This window comes from Hyperoodon ampullatus (assembly GCF_949752795.1).
Source record: "Hyperoodon ampullatus genome assembly, chromosome: 14".
Classification (NCBI taxonomy): Eukaryota; Metazoa; Chordata; class Mammalia; order Artiodactyla; family Ziphiidae; genus Hyperoodon; species Hyperoodon ampullatus.
Genome location: NC_136927.1, coordinates 34,237,401 through 34,249,974, shown reverse-complemented (window position 1 = coordinate 34,249,974; position 12,574 = coordinate 34,237,401). Strand labels below are relative to the sequence as shown.

At 46.1% G+C, this 12,574-nt stretch overlaps 1 protein-coding gene across 1 annotated transcript in view; it reads right to left on the bottom strand.

The window, feature by feature from the left end:
* The window catches only part of LOC307063665 (bMERB domain-containing protein 1), a gene marked incomplete at both ends in the record, with an annotated part of 114,576 nt that overhangs the window by 40,490 nt on the left and 61,512 nt on the right, over positions 1 to 12,574 (bottom strand). Inside the window, one exon of the mRNA XM_079719899.1 lies at positions 6,106 to 6,229. Coding sequence (XP_079576025.1) covers positions 6,106 to 6,229 — 124 coding nt within the window. The remainder of the gene's footprint in view (positions 1 to 6,105; positions 6,230 to 12,574) is intronic.

Sequence of the window (12,574 nt, the reverse complement as noted above, 5' to 3'; positions counted from 1 at the left end):
CTTTCCTGAAGCTTATTCTGACTTCGAGAAGCAACTTGGAACAGCAGAAGCCCATCCACTGGGGGATATTTTTTCTCCATTTGATCAGCCCAGATCCCCAACCTCATCCCTATTTCCCCAAACACTTAGAAATTCAGGGGGGTCCTTCCATTCAGAGGTCTCACCTGGGACATTCCCCATCCTCTCTAGCCTCCCCATCCCTTTCCTCTTCCCTCGAGGTCTCCTTCCTCCCTTTCTTCCCCAACTCCTCAAATTCTCGTATATTTTGTCCAAGACAAATTGCTTTTTAGATCTTTTGCAATTAAAGACATTTCTTCCCACCTGATATGTACAGTGGCTCTGACAATGCTGACCTGTTCTTAGGAGATGGTATTTAAAACCCAGAGTGCATCCAAAGCATCTCGAAACTGCCAAAAGTGGCTGAGAAGTGTCAAGTTACATAAATGCACGTGCTTCATTTCGCCCTTGGCTTGAAGCTTTTCCTAACAGGCTTCAGAATTATCAGCTCATTAAAGGGATAAAGAATGCAGGTGTATAAATTTTTTTAAAAATAACAACAACAATAATAAAGTCAAGGCCCCAGAATAGAGTTGGACTTGATGGGTGAGAGCCACTCCCCAGCTTCTCAGGGAGAGCGGTGTTTTCTCGGTCTTCTCTGGAGATAATGAAGCAGTCCTGTTCCTCTCTTCTCCCTCAAAGCATGTTATTAACAATTAAAGGAGCGAAGGGAATTTTGATGTGCTTATTACCTAGGAAGAGCCACCCACTTTCACGTGTCCCCTCTTTCCATCCCTTGCGACAACGCTGCCAGGGAAATATCAATGTCCCGTTGTAAAGAGGGGAAAACTGAGGCTGGAACAGGGCAAAAGATTTTCTTTTTTTAAAAATATTTATTTATTTATTTGGCTGCACTGGATCTCAGTTGCAGCATGTGGGATCTAGTTCCCTGACCAGGGATCGAGCCCAGGACCCCTGAATTGGGAGCGTGGAGTTTTAACCACTGGACTACCAGGGAAGTCCCTTAAAGAAACGGTTTTTTTTTGGCCATGCGGCACGGCCTATGGAATTTTAGTTCCCTGACCAAGGATTGAACTGGGGCCCTCGGCAGTGAGACCCTGGAGTCCTAACCTCTGGACCACCAAGGAATTCCCAACAGGGCAAAAGATTTGCTCCAGGGCCCAGAGTCGATAAGAAGTAGAACTGGGGTTCAAAACCAGTTGAGAAAGATATGGCACATATATACAATGGAATATTACTCAGGCATAAAAAAAACGAAATTGAGCTATTTGTAACGAGGTGGATGGACCTAGAGTCTGTCATACAGAGTGAAGTAAGTCAGAAAGAGAAAGACAAATACCATATGCTAACACATATATATGGAATTTAAGAAAAAAAAAATGTCATGAAGAACCTAGGGGTAAGGCAGGAATAAAGACACAGACCTACTAGAGAATGGATTTGAGGATATGGGGAGGGGGAAGGGTAAGCTGTGACAAAGCGAGAGAGAGGCATGGACATATATACCCTACCAAACGTAAGGTAGATAGCTAGTAGGAAGCAGCCGCATAGCACAGGGAGATCAGCTCGGTGCTTTGTGACAGCCTGGAAGGGTGGGATAGGGAGGGTGGGAGGGAGGGAGACGCAAGAGGGAAGAGATATGGGAACATATGTATATGTATAACTGATTCACTTTGTTATAAGGCAGAAACTAACACACCATTGTAAAGCAATTATACTCCAATAAAGATGTAAAAAAAACCCCAAAAAACAGTTGAGAGACCCTATAGCATCATGGCTGAGATCATGGACTCTGGACCCAGAACGCTGGGGTTATATCATCTGCTGTTTCACAGACCCTGGACAACCCGGGGCAAGTTACTTGACCTCTCTGTGCATTAGTTTCCTCATCTATAAAATGGGGAAGGAGGATGTTGTATGTCTAGTTGCAGTAAGGATTAAATGATCAATGCATGTAAAACACTTAGAACACTGCCCAGCATAGCAAGTATTTGAAAAGTTTACAAGTCATGTACTCTCTACCACCACACCCTGAACCTCTGACAGGTTCTAGGGCACGACTGCTTCACCGCACTTGGTCCTTCTTAATAAAATGATGTTACTTGGGTCCAAGCCCAGAGTCTGGAAATATTGGAACTCAAGGACTGTGCTCCTGAAATCTGTCCTTCACAAGCCCATCTCCCCTGCCAGCTGCAGCTCTGACTCATTAATTAGAAGCTGCCGCCACCCAGAGCAAGCTGAGAGACAGAGCCCACTGTCCCTTTATGACAATCCTGCAAGCGGGTGTAAAATGAAGATAATCGCCCCCCACCTCCGAAGATACTTAATTATCTGAAACCCAGATAAACAGCAGGACCAGCCTTGTAGAGAAGGTGTGGAAGGGCTGAGGCAGGCCAGCGGAGCTGCAGGAGGGGTTATGAAAAGCTAATGGTGTGAGTCAGTGCTGGAATTAAGGGTGAGAAAATGAGTCTGAGGTTGTTGACAGCCTCCGAAGGCCAGGACGGTGAGAGGCATGGAGATGGGGCAGCAGTGGGAGGGACTGGGAGGTGGGTGGCACGGAGGATCGAGCATGGAACAAAGGAGGCTTCAAGTTTTACCTCCTGGACATTTGCCGCCAATTAAAGTGGTGTTTTCGTGATACTAAGGGGTTTATTGACTCATCCAAATGAAGCTTGTAAAATTGCCAGATTCAAGAGGGAGATGTCTAAACACCAGTTAGCAACTTGGAAACTAGGGGACAAGCGAAGGGAGAACATTGAGAGCAGATGCATTGGGTGTGCGGTGGAGACACATGCTCACCGGGGTCACTCATAGCCCTTCTCTGAACCTGACCTTGTAAGCCTTAGGGACAGCAGGTATGCCGGAGGCACTCCTGCTTCATCCTTCCACTAGCGAGCATTTTTCGTAGGTTATGTGATAATGTGTGCACAGGGCTTAGCCAAGGCCTAGATCTGTGCTAAGGGTTCTATAAATGTTGACTCTTGAGGTCCTTGAGAACCCTTAGAGGAATAAGGCACTACGTCAAATTCCCAGCAGGTGAACTTGAAAACCTTGACTAAGTTGGAGCTCATCATTTTAGGCTTCAAATAAATCACTTCTCTCCAGAGAAAGGGTATGAAAAAGTCCAAAGCCTGACTCAATAGAATGACTTCTGTTTCCACCCGACTCAATTCAAGATGGCACGGAACAAGACCAAACCCAATGTGGGATTGTGGGACTGTGGGCATCCAACCGGGAGTTTGTCTTTGCATTCTAGAAGAGCAAGGCAGAGAAAAGGCATCCTTCTGCTGGGAATAAATAACAGGCTAACTTAGGGTTCAGGGCTCTGCCTCTGAGACAGACACCTCAGGTTCAAGTCCCAATTCCACCCATACTATCTGTTGACCTTGAAAATGTTATTTCACCTCTCTAACTTCAGTTTCCTTATCCATAAAATAGAAGGAATAGAACCACTCCTTCAGGGGTCTTATGAGGATTCAAAAAGCTAAAATAAGTGAGCAAATGCATACAACACACATAGCACGTGTGCAGTATAACAGTGCCTGTGGTAAACAGCAGTTTTTTGTTTTGTTTTGTTTTTTGCGGTACACGGGCCTCTCACTGTTGTGGCCTCTGCCGTTGCAGAGCACAGGCTCTGAACGCGTAGGCTCAGCAGCCATGGCTCACGGGCCCAGCCGCTCCGCGGCATGTGGGAACTTCCCGGACCGGGGCACGAACCCGAGTCCCCTGCGTCGGCAGGCGGACTCTCAACCACTGCGCCACCAGAGAAGCCCCAGCAGTTCTTTTGAAGCCTGTCATGTGCCCAAGGTCACAGGCAAGGATGCAAGAGAGCCAGAATGACCCTGAACCCACTCTTATGAGTTCATGCTGAGAGGAAGGCAGAACAATCTGAAGCTGTGAGTCCCAGGGGAAAGGGCAAGAGAGAGGGGCCAAGAAAATGGAAACCCATGAAGAATAATGCTGAACGCCGGGGGTGTTGGGACAGCAGCCTTTAAACCCATTCTCAAAAGAATCAACATGGCAGCAGACGGTAAAGTGAGAAGACACCCTCAGCCATGCAATATGATCTGACTCATACAGTCTGCACGGGAGCTGAGGGTATTAACTTGATTACTTCCCAGCAGGTGTGACAAAACCAATCTCACCCTGGTTATTACAGCTACAGTCACTGGGACTATTTCAGTCAAGGGCTGTCACATTCCCGTCACTCCGAGCTTCCCCACCTGAGCCTGTAAATGCTTAGTACAGTCTGAAATTCTATTTCCCTCTTACCCTATTCCAACGGGTCTCGTTGTGTGTGTGTGTGTGTGTGTGTGTGTGTGTCTGTGCGTGCAGGGAAGCTACTGGGGTCAGGATGGAGTGTGAAAGAACAATTTTTGCACATTCAACAAATACTAATTGGCCTAATTACTGCCGGGCAGTGTTCAAGATGCTGGGAAAATCCAACAGTGAAGATGAGACATAAGATCCCTGCCCTCAGGAGCTTATACTCTTTAAGGCATTATCTTGGCAGATATATTCAGAGCTTCCCTCCTTCCTTCAGTCCTTCCCTCCTTCCCTCTTTCCATCCTTCCTTCACTTATTCACTCACTTAATAAAAACTCTGGAGTCAGACTGCATCCTACCTTGGCTACTTATTAGCTAATGCAACCTTGGGTAAATTTCTTAACCTCCAATTCCCTCTTCTCTAAAATGGAGGCAAGAATAGGACCCACCTGCACCATAAGCCCTACAGGGAGGTGAGGGCCTGGCTCTGAGAAAGAGCCAGGAAACTGAATTCAAGAATGGTCCAGGGCCTCCCTGGTGGCGCAGTGGTTGAGAGTCCGCCTGCCGGTGCAGGGGATACGGGTTCGTGCCCCGGTCTGGGAGGATCCCATATGCCGCGGAGCGGCTGGGCCCGTGAGCCGTGGCTGCTGAGCCTGCGCGTCCGGAGCCTGTGCTCCGCAACGGGAGAGGCCACAACAGTGAGAGGCCCGCGTACCACAAAAAAAAAAAAAAAAAGAATGGTCCACACATAGCCTGTTAGCCCGGGAGGCTACAGAGCATCATCTGATGAGGTGTTTATCCAGGTCTGAGTGGGCCATGATCTCTACCCTGGCCATCCTGGAGTCCATCATGCATCTCTGAGATTGACAAGGTGGTGTACCTCCAGGCAAGGCTACGTACTCTAAAGGCAGGGCCTGGGGGGAGCCTTCATTATCATCCACCTCTGTCTGCAGGCTGCTAGCAAGACTTCCAGGGGCCAAGAAGCCAGTCCCTCCCCTGAAGTATGTTGCTGAGCCCCCAAAATATGTCCTGACTGCACTGACATCCTTCTGTATGTTTTAGATAATTTGATTTATTCAAGTGTCTACTGTTGACACTTGTCTCTAAGCAGTCGGACTCACAGGCAACATGGGGAAATTTAGTGAGGTCACAAGTCAAGAGCTTAGTGCAGTTCCTGGCCCAGGGCTAGAGCTTACGTGTTAGCTAATCTTGTCACTGAGCACTTGGTGTGTGTGTGCCAGGTGCGGGGATAATATGTACATACACACACGTGCATGCGCACACACACACACACGATGCAAAGGTCAGTAAATGCGCAGTGACAGCCATCGTCACAAAAGCAACCTTGGCCCTTCTGAGCACCCACAGTCTGAAGGGAGCGCTTCAGTACTTTAAAGAACTCACATTCTCTGTCTCCCTTCCTTTTAAAACATGGGGAGTGTATTGTAAACACTAGTGATATGTTTTTAATGTTAGAAACAATGTGTAAGAAGCTTAATTATAGTTTTGGAACAAAATATAAGCTCTGTGCTCTTTGAGAATACAAAAAATAAAAATTGGAAGCATAAAAATAGAAAAAAATCAGGAAAGCAAGACCCAGGCACTAATTTAATCATCTTATATAGGGCCATATATTGACTAATGGTTACATACTAAGAAATAGAGGAATAGATACCCACGTCTCTAGGTGGTTGTGAGAATGTATGTAATACTTTCATCCCGGTGCCTGGCACACAGCAATAAACAGTAAATGTCAGGTTCTCCGGTGTCCTCCCCCCAAACACCCCTTCCTTTTCTCCACCACCTCCCCCAGGCACTCACATAAACCTGAGCTCAGACTCCCGCCGGACCAAGACTTCCCGGAGACGCTGGATTTTCACCATCTCCAGCTCGATCTCCTCTGGCCTCATGGTTGTCTCTGCCATGGAGATGATGTCTAGCTGATCTGTGCAGGAGACACAAAACACAGGCATCAGGACCCCAAGGCTGCATGGGTTTTCAAGAATTCCCTCTGGACAGCCTCCTCTTTGCCCCAGCAACCTTCACAGCCCAAGAAGGCACACAGATCTCTGCCAGTGCTGCAAGTGTGTATTTGTGAGCCAGCCCTTTGGAAACTGGAAAGCACGTTTCCATGGGAACTCTGTTACAAGGCAAGAGGAGGCTCAGGCGGGGTCACCAAAACTTGTTCAAGGTTATACATATGGCCTTGACAGCCCTGCCTGGTCCCGGCTTCTGAACCTCCGGTCCCTTTGACCATGGCCTTTTCACCCTCTCCCAGTCGCCAAAGATCGATGCCAACTTTAGGCACAAAAAAGTTTATAATAATTATTTTAGCAATACCATTAATAATTATAGGAATACTAAGTAATGTAATAGTAATATGAAATAATACGGGTTTATTGCAGAAAATTCAGATAATACAGATAAGCAAAAGGGAACAAAGTAAAAAGTCACCTATAACCCCACTGCCCAGAGGGAACAACTATCCACATTTTGATGGACATTCTTCTGATCTTATATTTATAATTAGAGTTATATATATTGTCATATAAGTAAAACCATATATTAAAAAACTATATATATAACCAAATATATATACCACATACATATAGCCATATATATTATCATATACATAGAAAGACACTATATATATACGACTATATATAAATATATCTGCATGTATATATGCATGTACGTTAGTTCACTAGGGCTATCATAACAAAACAACAGAAGCTGAACAGCTTAAACTACAGACATTTATTTTCTCCCAGTTCTGGAGGCTGGAAGTCCCAGATCAAGGTCTGGCAGGGTCAGCTTCTGGTGAGAGCTCTCTTCATGGCTTGTAGACAGCCACCTTCTCACTGTACTCACATGGACTCTTTGTGTTCATGCAGAGAGAGAGCTCTCTGGTGTGTCTTCTTATAAGGACACTAATCCTATGGGATCAGGGCCCCACACTTAATGACCTCATTTAATCTCAGTTACTTTCCCATCTCCAAATCAGCCACACTGGGGATTAGGGCCCCAAAATATGAATTCGTGGGGGACATAAACACTCAATCCATAATAGTACATATGCATGCGTATATATGTATATACATAGTTCCTCATATATTGCTGCTAACATCTTGGTGTACATTCTTCCAGTGCACACATATGTGATTATATATATTATATAGGTAGTGTGCATATGTAGGGTAATATATATGGTTTTATACATGTGTTTTATATATATAATGTTATATATAAACACATCTATACTTTTTTAAAGAGTGGAAAAACATACACAAAGATGTTAGTAGTTAGATGTTATATATCGGGCTTCCCTGGTGGCACAGTGGTTAAGAATCAGCCTGCCAATGCAGGGGACATGGGTTCGAGCCCTGGTCTGGGAAGATCCCACATGCTGAGGAGCAACTAAGCCCGTGCACCACAACTACTGAGCCTGCACTCTAGAGCCCAAGAGCCACCAACTACTGAGCCCATGTGCCACAACTACTGAAGCCTGCGCGCCTAGAGCCTGTGCTCCGCAACAAGAGAAGCCACCACAGTGAGAAGCTCACGCACCGCAACGAAGAGTAGCTCCCGCTCGCCGCAACTAGAGAAAGCCCACACACAGCAACAAAGACCCAACTCAGCCATAAATAAATTAAAAAATAAATAAGTAAATAAATAAGTTTAAAAAAAGGACCAAGTTAAATTTTAAAAAATTAAAAAGATGCTATATATTTATACGTATGTTATACACATACATATACCATCATGGAGGTCTGGTCTTTGTAATATAAAATTAGAATCTCACCATTTTATTACCTGCTCTTTTCACTTAATGACATTTCACGAGCGTTTCCACACGTCCTTGGATGCTCTTCTCCAGCAGCAGTGTGAAAGGCTGTGTGGTGTCTATTTGTGGCTGTATCATGAATCACTTCACCAAATCCCAGACACTTAGGTTGTTTGCTGTTTCCCCCACTAGAAGAAGCAGCCCTGTGATGAGCATTCTCAGAGATCAATCTCCGCGTGCCTCTAAGAGGTGCCTTTAGGCCACATTTCCAGAGTGAATGGCTGGATTTGGAAGGATGCAGTAGTCTACTGCTCTTCATGGGTAGAGAAGGAGATGTAGGGAAGGAATGTTCTTGCTTTACTCCGAGGTCTACATCACATCAACTGCATCTGCTAACTCCTTCCACCCTGGGCTGTTGTGAGGATTGAATTAACCAAGGCATGTCATGCTTGATGAACGGTTACGATTACCTTTGTTATTACCCCACTGTGCCACGCCATCTCTTTTAATCCTCACCACAAGCCAGAAGGATGAGGATGTCCTCTTTCTTAGTAAATAAGGAAAATAGCTCAAAGCTGGCAAGGGAAGGGGCTGAGCCCAGGTCTGCCTCTAAAACACATGCTCTTCGCCCCACCATTGCTGCCCCTTCCTCACACAGGCATTCTGAGTCCGATACCCCCCTATCCATTCACATCTGAGGGTCGAGGTGGTGTCTTACTTTTCTGTGGCCGCTGTAACAAATCACCACAAACTGGGTGGCTTAGGACAGCAGGAATTCATTCTTTCACAGTTCTGGAGGCCAGAAGCAGGTCTGTGTTTTCTCCAAAGGCTCTAGCGGAGGCTCCCTCCTTGCCTCTTCCAGATCCTGGTGGCTCCTGGCAATCCCTGGCTTGTGGCAGCATCACTCCAACCTCTGCCTCTGTTTTCACATAGCCTTCTTCCCCGTGGCTCTGTGTATCCTCCTCTGTCCTTTACTGTCTCATTGCACTTAGGGCCCACCCTAATTCAGTATGATCTCATTTCAATCTTTATCTTAATTCTCCCTGAAAAGACCTTATTTCCAAATAAGGTCACATTCTGAGGTTCTGGGTGGATATGACTTTTGGGAGGACACTATTTAATCCACTACAGTGATGAATGGTCACAAGCGTACAAGCTCCCTGACAGCTATGTCACTGTCTCCAAGAGATTTAGTCACTGTGCATGGAGCACAGCCGTGGCTGGAAGCAGCAAGAGTCCCTGGAAGCAGCTGGGGGGCGCGGGGATGAGTGGGATGCAGTGGGAGGGGGCAGTGGGACATGGTGAAAACCAGCTGGGGGTCAGAGTTAAGAGATCCTTGGTCTGAGGCCAATCACCAGCTGCATGACCTTGAATGAGCCCTTTTACCTCTTACCATCACATTCTTCCTTTGCAAAATGGGATTCAATAGCTATCATGTGCTACATTGTGCTGTAGGCTTTATGTGTAACATCTCATTTAATCCCTATGTTATAGAAGATGTAGCTGAGGCTTAGAGAAGCAAAGTGACTTGGCCAACATCACAAAACCAGAATGTTGCAGAGGCAGAATTCAAATCTAGCTTCTCTCTCCCTCTCCCTCTCCCTCTTTCCCTCTCTCTCTCTCTCCCCTTAACTGCTTGCCTTAACCACATAATACAGCCTCAGGTGAGGGTTAAATGCATTTATGGATGTGAACGCGCGTAGTTAACCGCCCCGCAGATATAAGTATCCTCATTGCTCGTACATCATGGTTTAGATGGGCAACCTGATTTCCGTGGGACACATGCTGAAAATGGCAACATACCCTGGGGCAAAGCGTGGGACAGAAGTAAGTCAGAAAGAGAAAGACAAATACCATATGCTAACACATATATATGGAATTTAAGGGAAAAAAATGTCATGAAGAACCTAGGAGGGCTTCCCTGGTGGCGCAGTGGTTGAGAGTCTGCCTGCCAATGCAGGGGACAGGGGTTCGAGCCCTGGTCTGGGAGGATCCCGCATGCCGCGGAGCAACTGGCCCCGTGAGCCACAAATACTGAGCCTGCGCGTCTGGAGCCTGTGCTCCGCAACAGGAGGCCGCGAAAGTGAGAGGCCCGTGCACCGCGATGAGGAGTGGCCCCCGCTTGCCGCAACTAGAGAAAGCCCTCACACAGAAACGAAGAGCCAACACAGCCATAAATAAATGAATACATAAATAAATAAATAAAAATTTAAAAAAAAAAAAAAAAAAAAGAACCTAGGGGTAAGACAGGAATAAAGACACAGGCCTACTAGAGAATGGACTTGAGGATATGGGGAGGGGGAAGGGTAAGCTGTGACAAAGCGAGAGAGTGGCAGGGACATATATACACTACCAAACGTAAAATAGATAGCTAGTGGGAAGCAGCCGCATGGCACAGGGAGATCAGCTCGGTGCTTTGTGACCACCTGGAGGGGTGGGATAGGGAGTGTGGGAGGGAGGGAGACCCAAGAGGGAAGAGATATGGGAACATATGTATATGTATAACTGATTCACTTTGTTATAAAGCAGAAACTAACAAACCATTGTAAAGCAATTATACTCCAATAAAGATGTAAAAAAAAAAAAACTTAAGAAATAGACAAAAAAAAAAAGCGTGGGACAGAAAAGAATTAATCACACCCCATGGACTGGCATTTTACCTCCATCCTTGGGGGAGGATGGAGGCGGTGGCACTGCCAGGCTCCAGGTGCTGAGATGAACATTTAGCTTTGACTTGGGGCAGAGGATGGAGCTGATACCTCTGTTGAAAAGTCTTGCTCATGGATGCTTTCCTTCCCCTGGAGAAACGAGCAAAGCCTAGCCCTCAAATCAGATATGGAACAGTTAGAATTCTTTCTCTTAGTCACTGCTCTGTGCCAGGCACTGTGCTAGGCTCATGACAAGCCTATCTCATTTAATCTTCCAACACCCCAGCTGAGGAGTTAGCCAGCTACAACCATGGGCCGTAGCCAGCCCTCTCCCTGATTTTGTAGATAAAGTTTTATCAAAACATTGGCCACGCTCATTCATTTGTGTATTATTTATGGGTGCTTTTGGACTATGACAGCAGAATGAGTAGCTGTAACAGAGACTGGTCCACAAAACATCAAATATTTACTATCTGGCCTTTTACAGAAAAAGTTTGCCAACCCCTGCACCCCTACCCTAGATGGTAGATGCTATCATTTCCCCAGTTTAAAGGTTAAAAAACCCAGGTTTAGCCAGTAATGATAATAGCTAACATTTATTGCGCATTTATCACATGCCAGGATCAAATCACCTTATTTAATTCCCCAAACAGTCCTGGCTGGTAAATACTGTTAGCATCCATTTCACAGATGAGCAGATTGAGGCTCAGGAAAAAGAGTAAGTGAGGGGGCCAAGATTTAAAACCAGCTCTGTCCTACTCCAAAGCCCTTGTTGTCATCAATTCTATTCATTTAAGAACTACCTCTCCACTTAAGAAGTACCATCATCACCTTAGCAATAGAGAAAACTGAGTCTATTTTATTGCATTAGGTACATGGAGAGTAGCTGTTTTTAAGAGTTCGCAGGTGCGGTGATTATCTGGGGAGCTCTACCCCCAGGGATTAGGATACACCTGGGTTGAGGGGCGGGGGTCATGTCCAAGGACCTTTATACAGGAGGTCTTCAGACCAGACTCTGAGAAATGCTGGTACAGGGTGTGAGTAAGTGAATATCATGCATGGTCGGTTTCTTTTCAGTCTGAACTTGTGTAATAGAACTAGCATGATGGAAACCTTGACAACATTCTCCAGCTAGAAGGCAGGCATCCAACAGCTGCCAATGAAGGTGTCCACTAGGAGGACAAATCCTGGAAGGAGACAGACAAGCGTTTCAGGCTGACTAGAGAAGACAGTTGTAACAAGGCTCTAAGAGAGAGCAAAGCATGGCTGTGTAGAGAGAACGAAGCACGAAGGCACAGAAGTCCCCAAGGCTCCAACTGCCATTGCTATCAGTCAGCTTCCAGCAGCTGAGTCACTTCTGGGGGATGAGGCAGCTAAATCCATCTTTTTATCCCCAAATGCCACACCAGGGAGATTCATGCCTCATGAGCACAGCAGCACCAGCAAACAAGAGCTGAGCCCCGGACATGACTGGGATGTGCCAGCAGGTTTAATCATTTATCTTGAAAATTTAAAGCTACCCAGGGAGAGAGCGGAGGCGGTGGGGTTGGCAAATGAGGGCTGACAATCTCCTAGAAACTCGTAATTCAAATACAGGCAAGAAGGAAAACTTCTGGGGACCAAAGAGAAGTCTTCCCTGGTTCGTCTTTTCCAGCCATGGGTCACAATAAGAAGTTAAGCCCAGGGTCCCCTGGACAATGCCCACTTTTGCTTCTGCTTCCTAATTTCATACACCCAGAGCTCTCTCATATTAAGCATTACTAGGAGTCCAGCACTAACTCATCATGCTCCTAAATACCTTGGCAGGTAGGTACACTCATTATCACCCTCTCTTTACAGGTTAATAAGATGAGGCTCA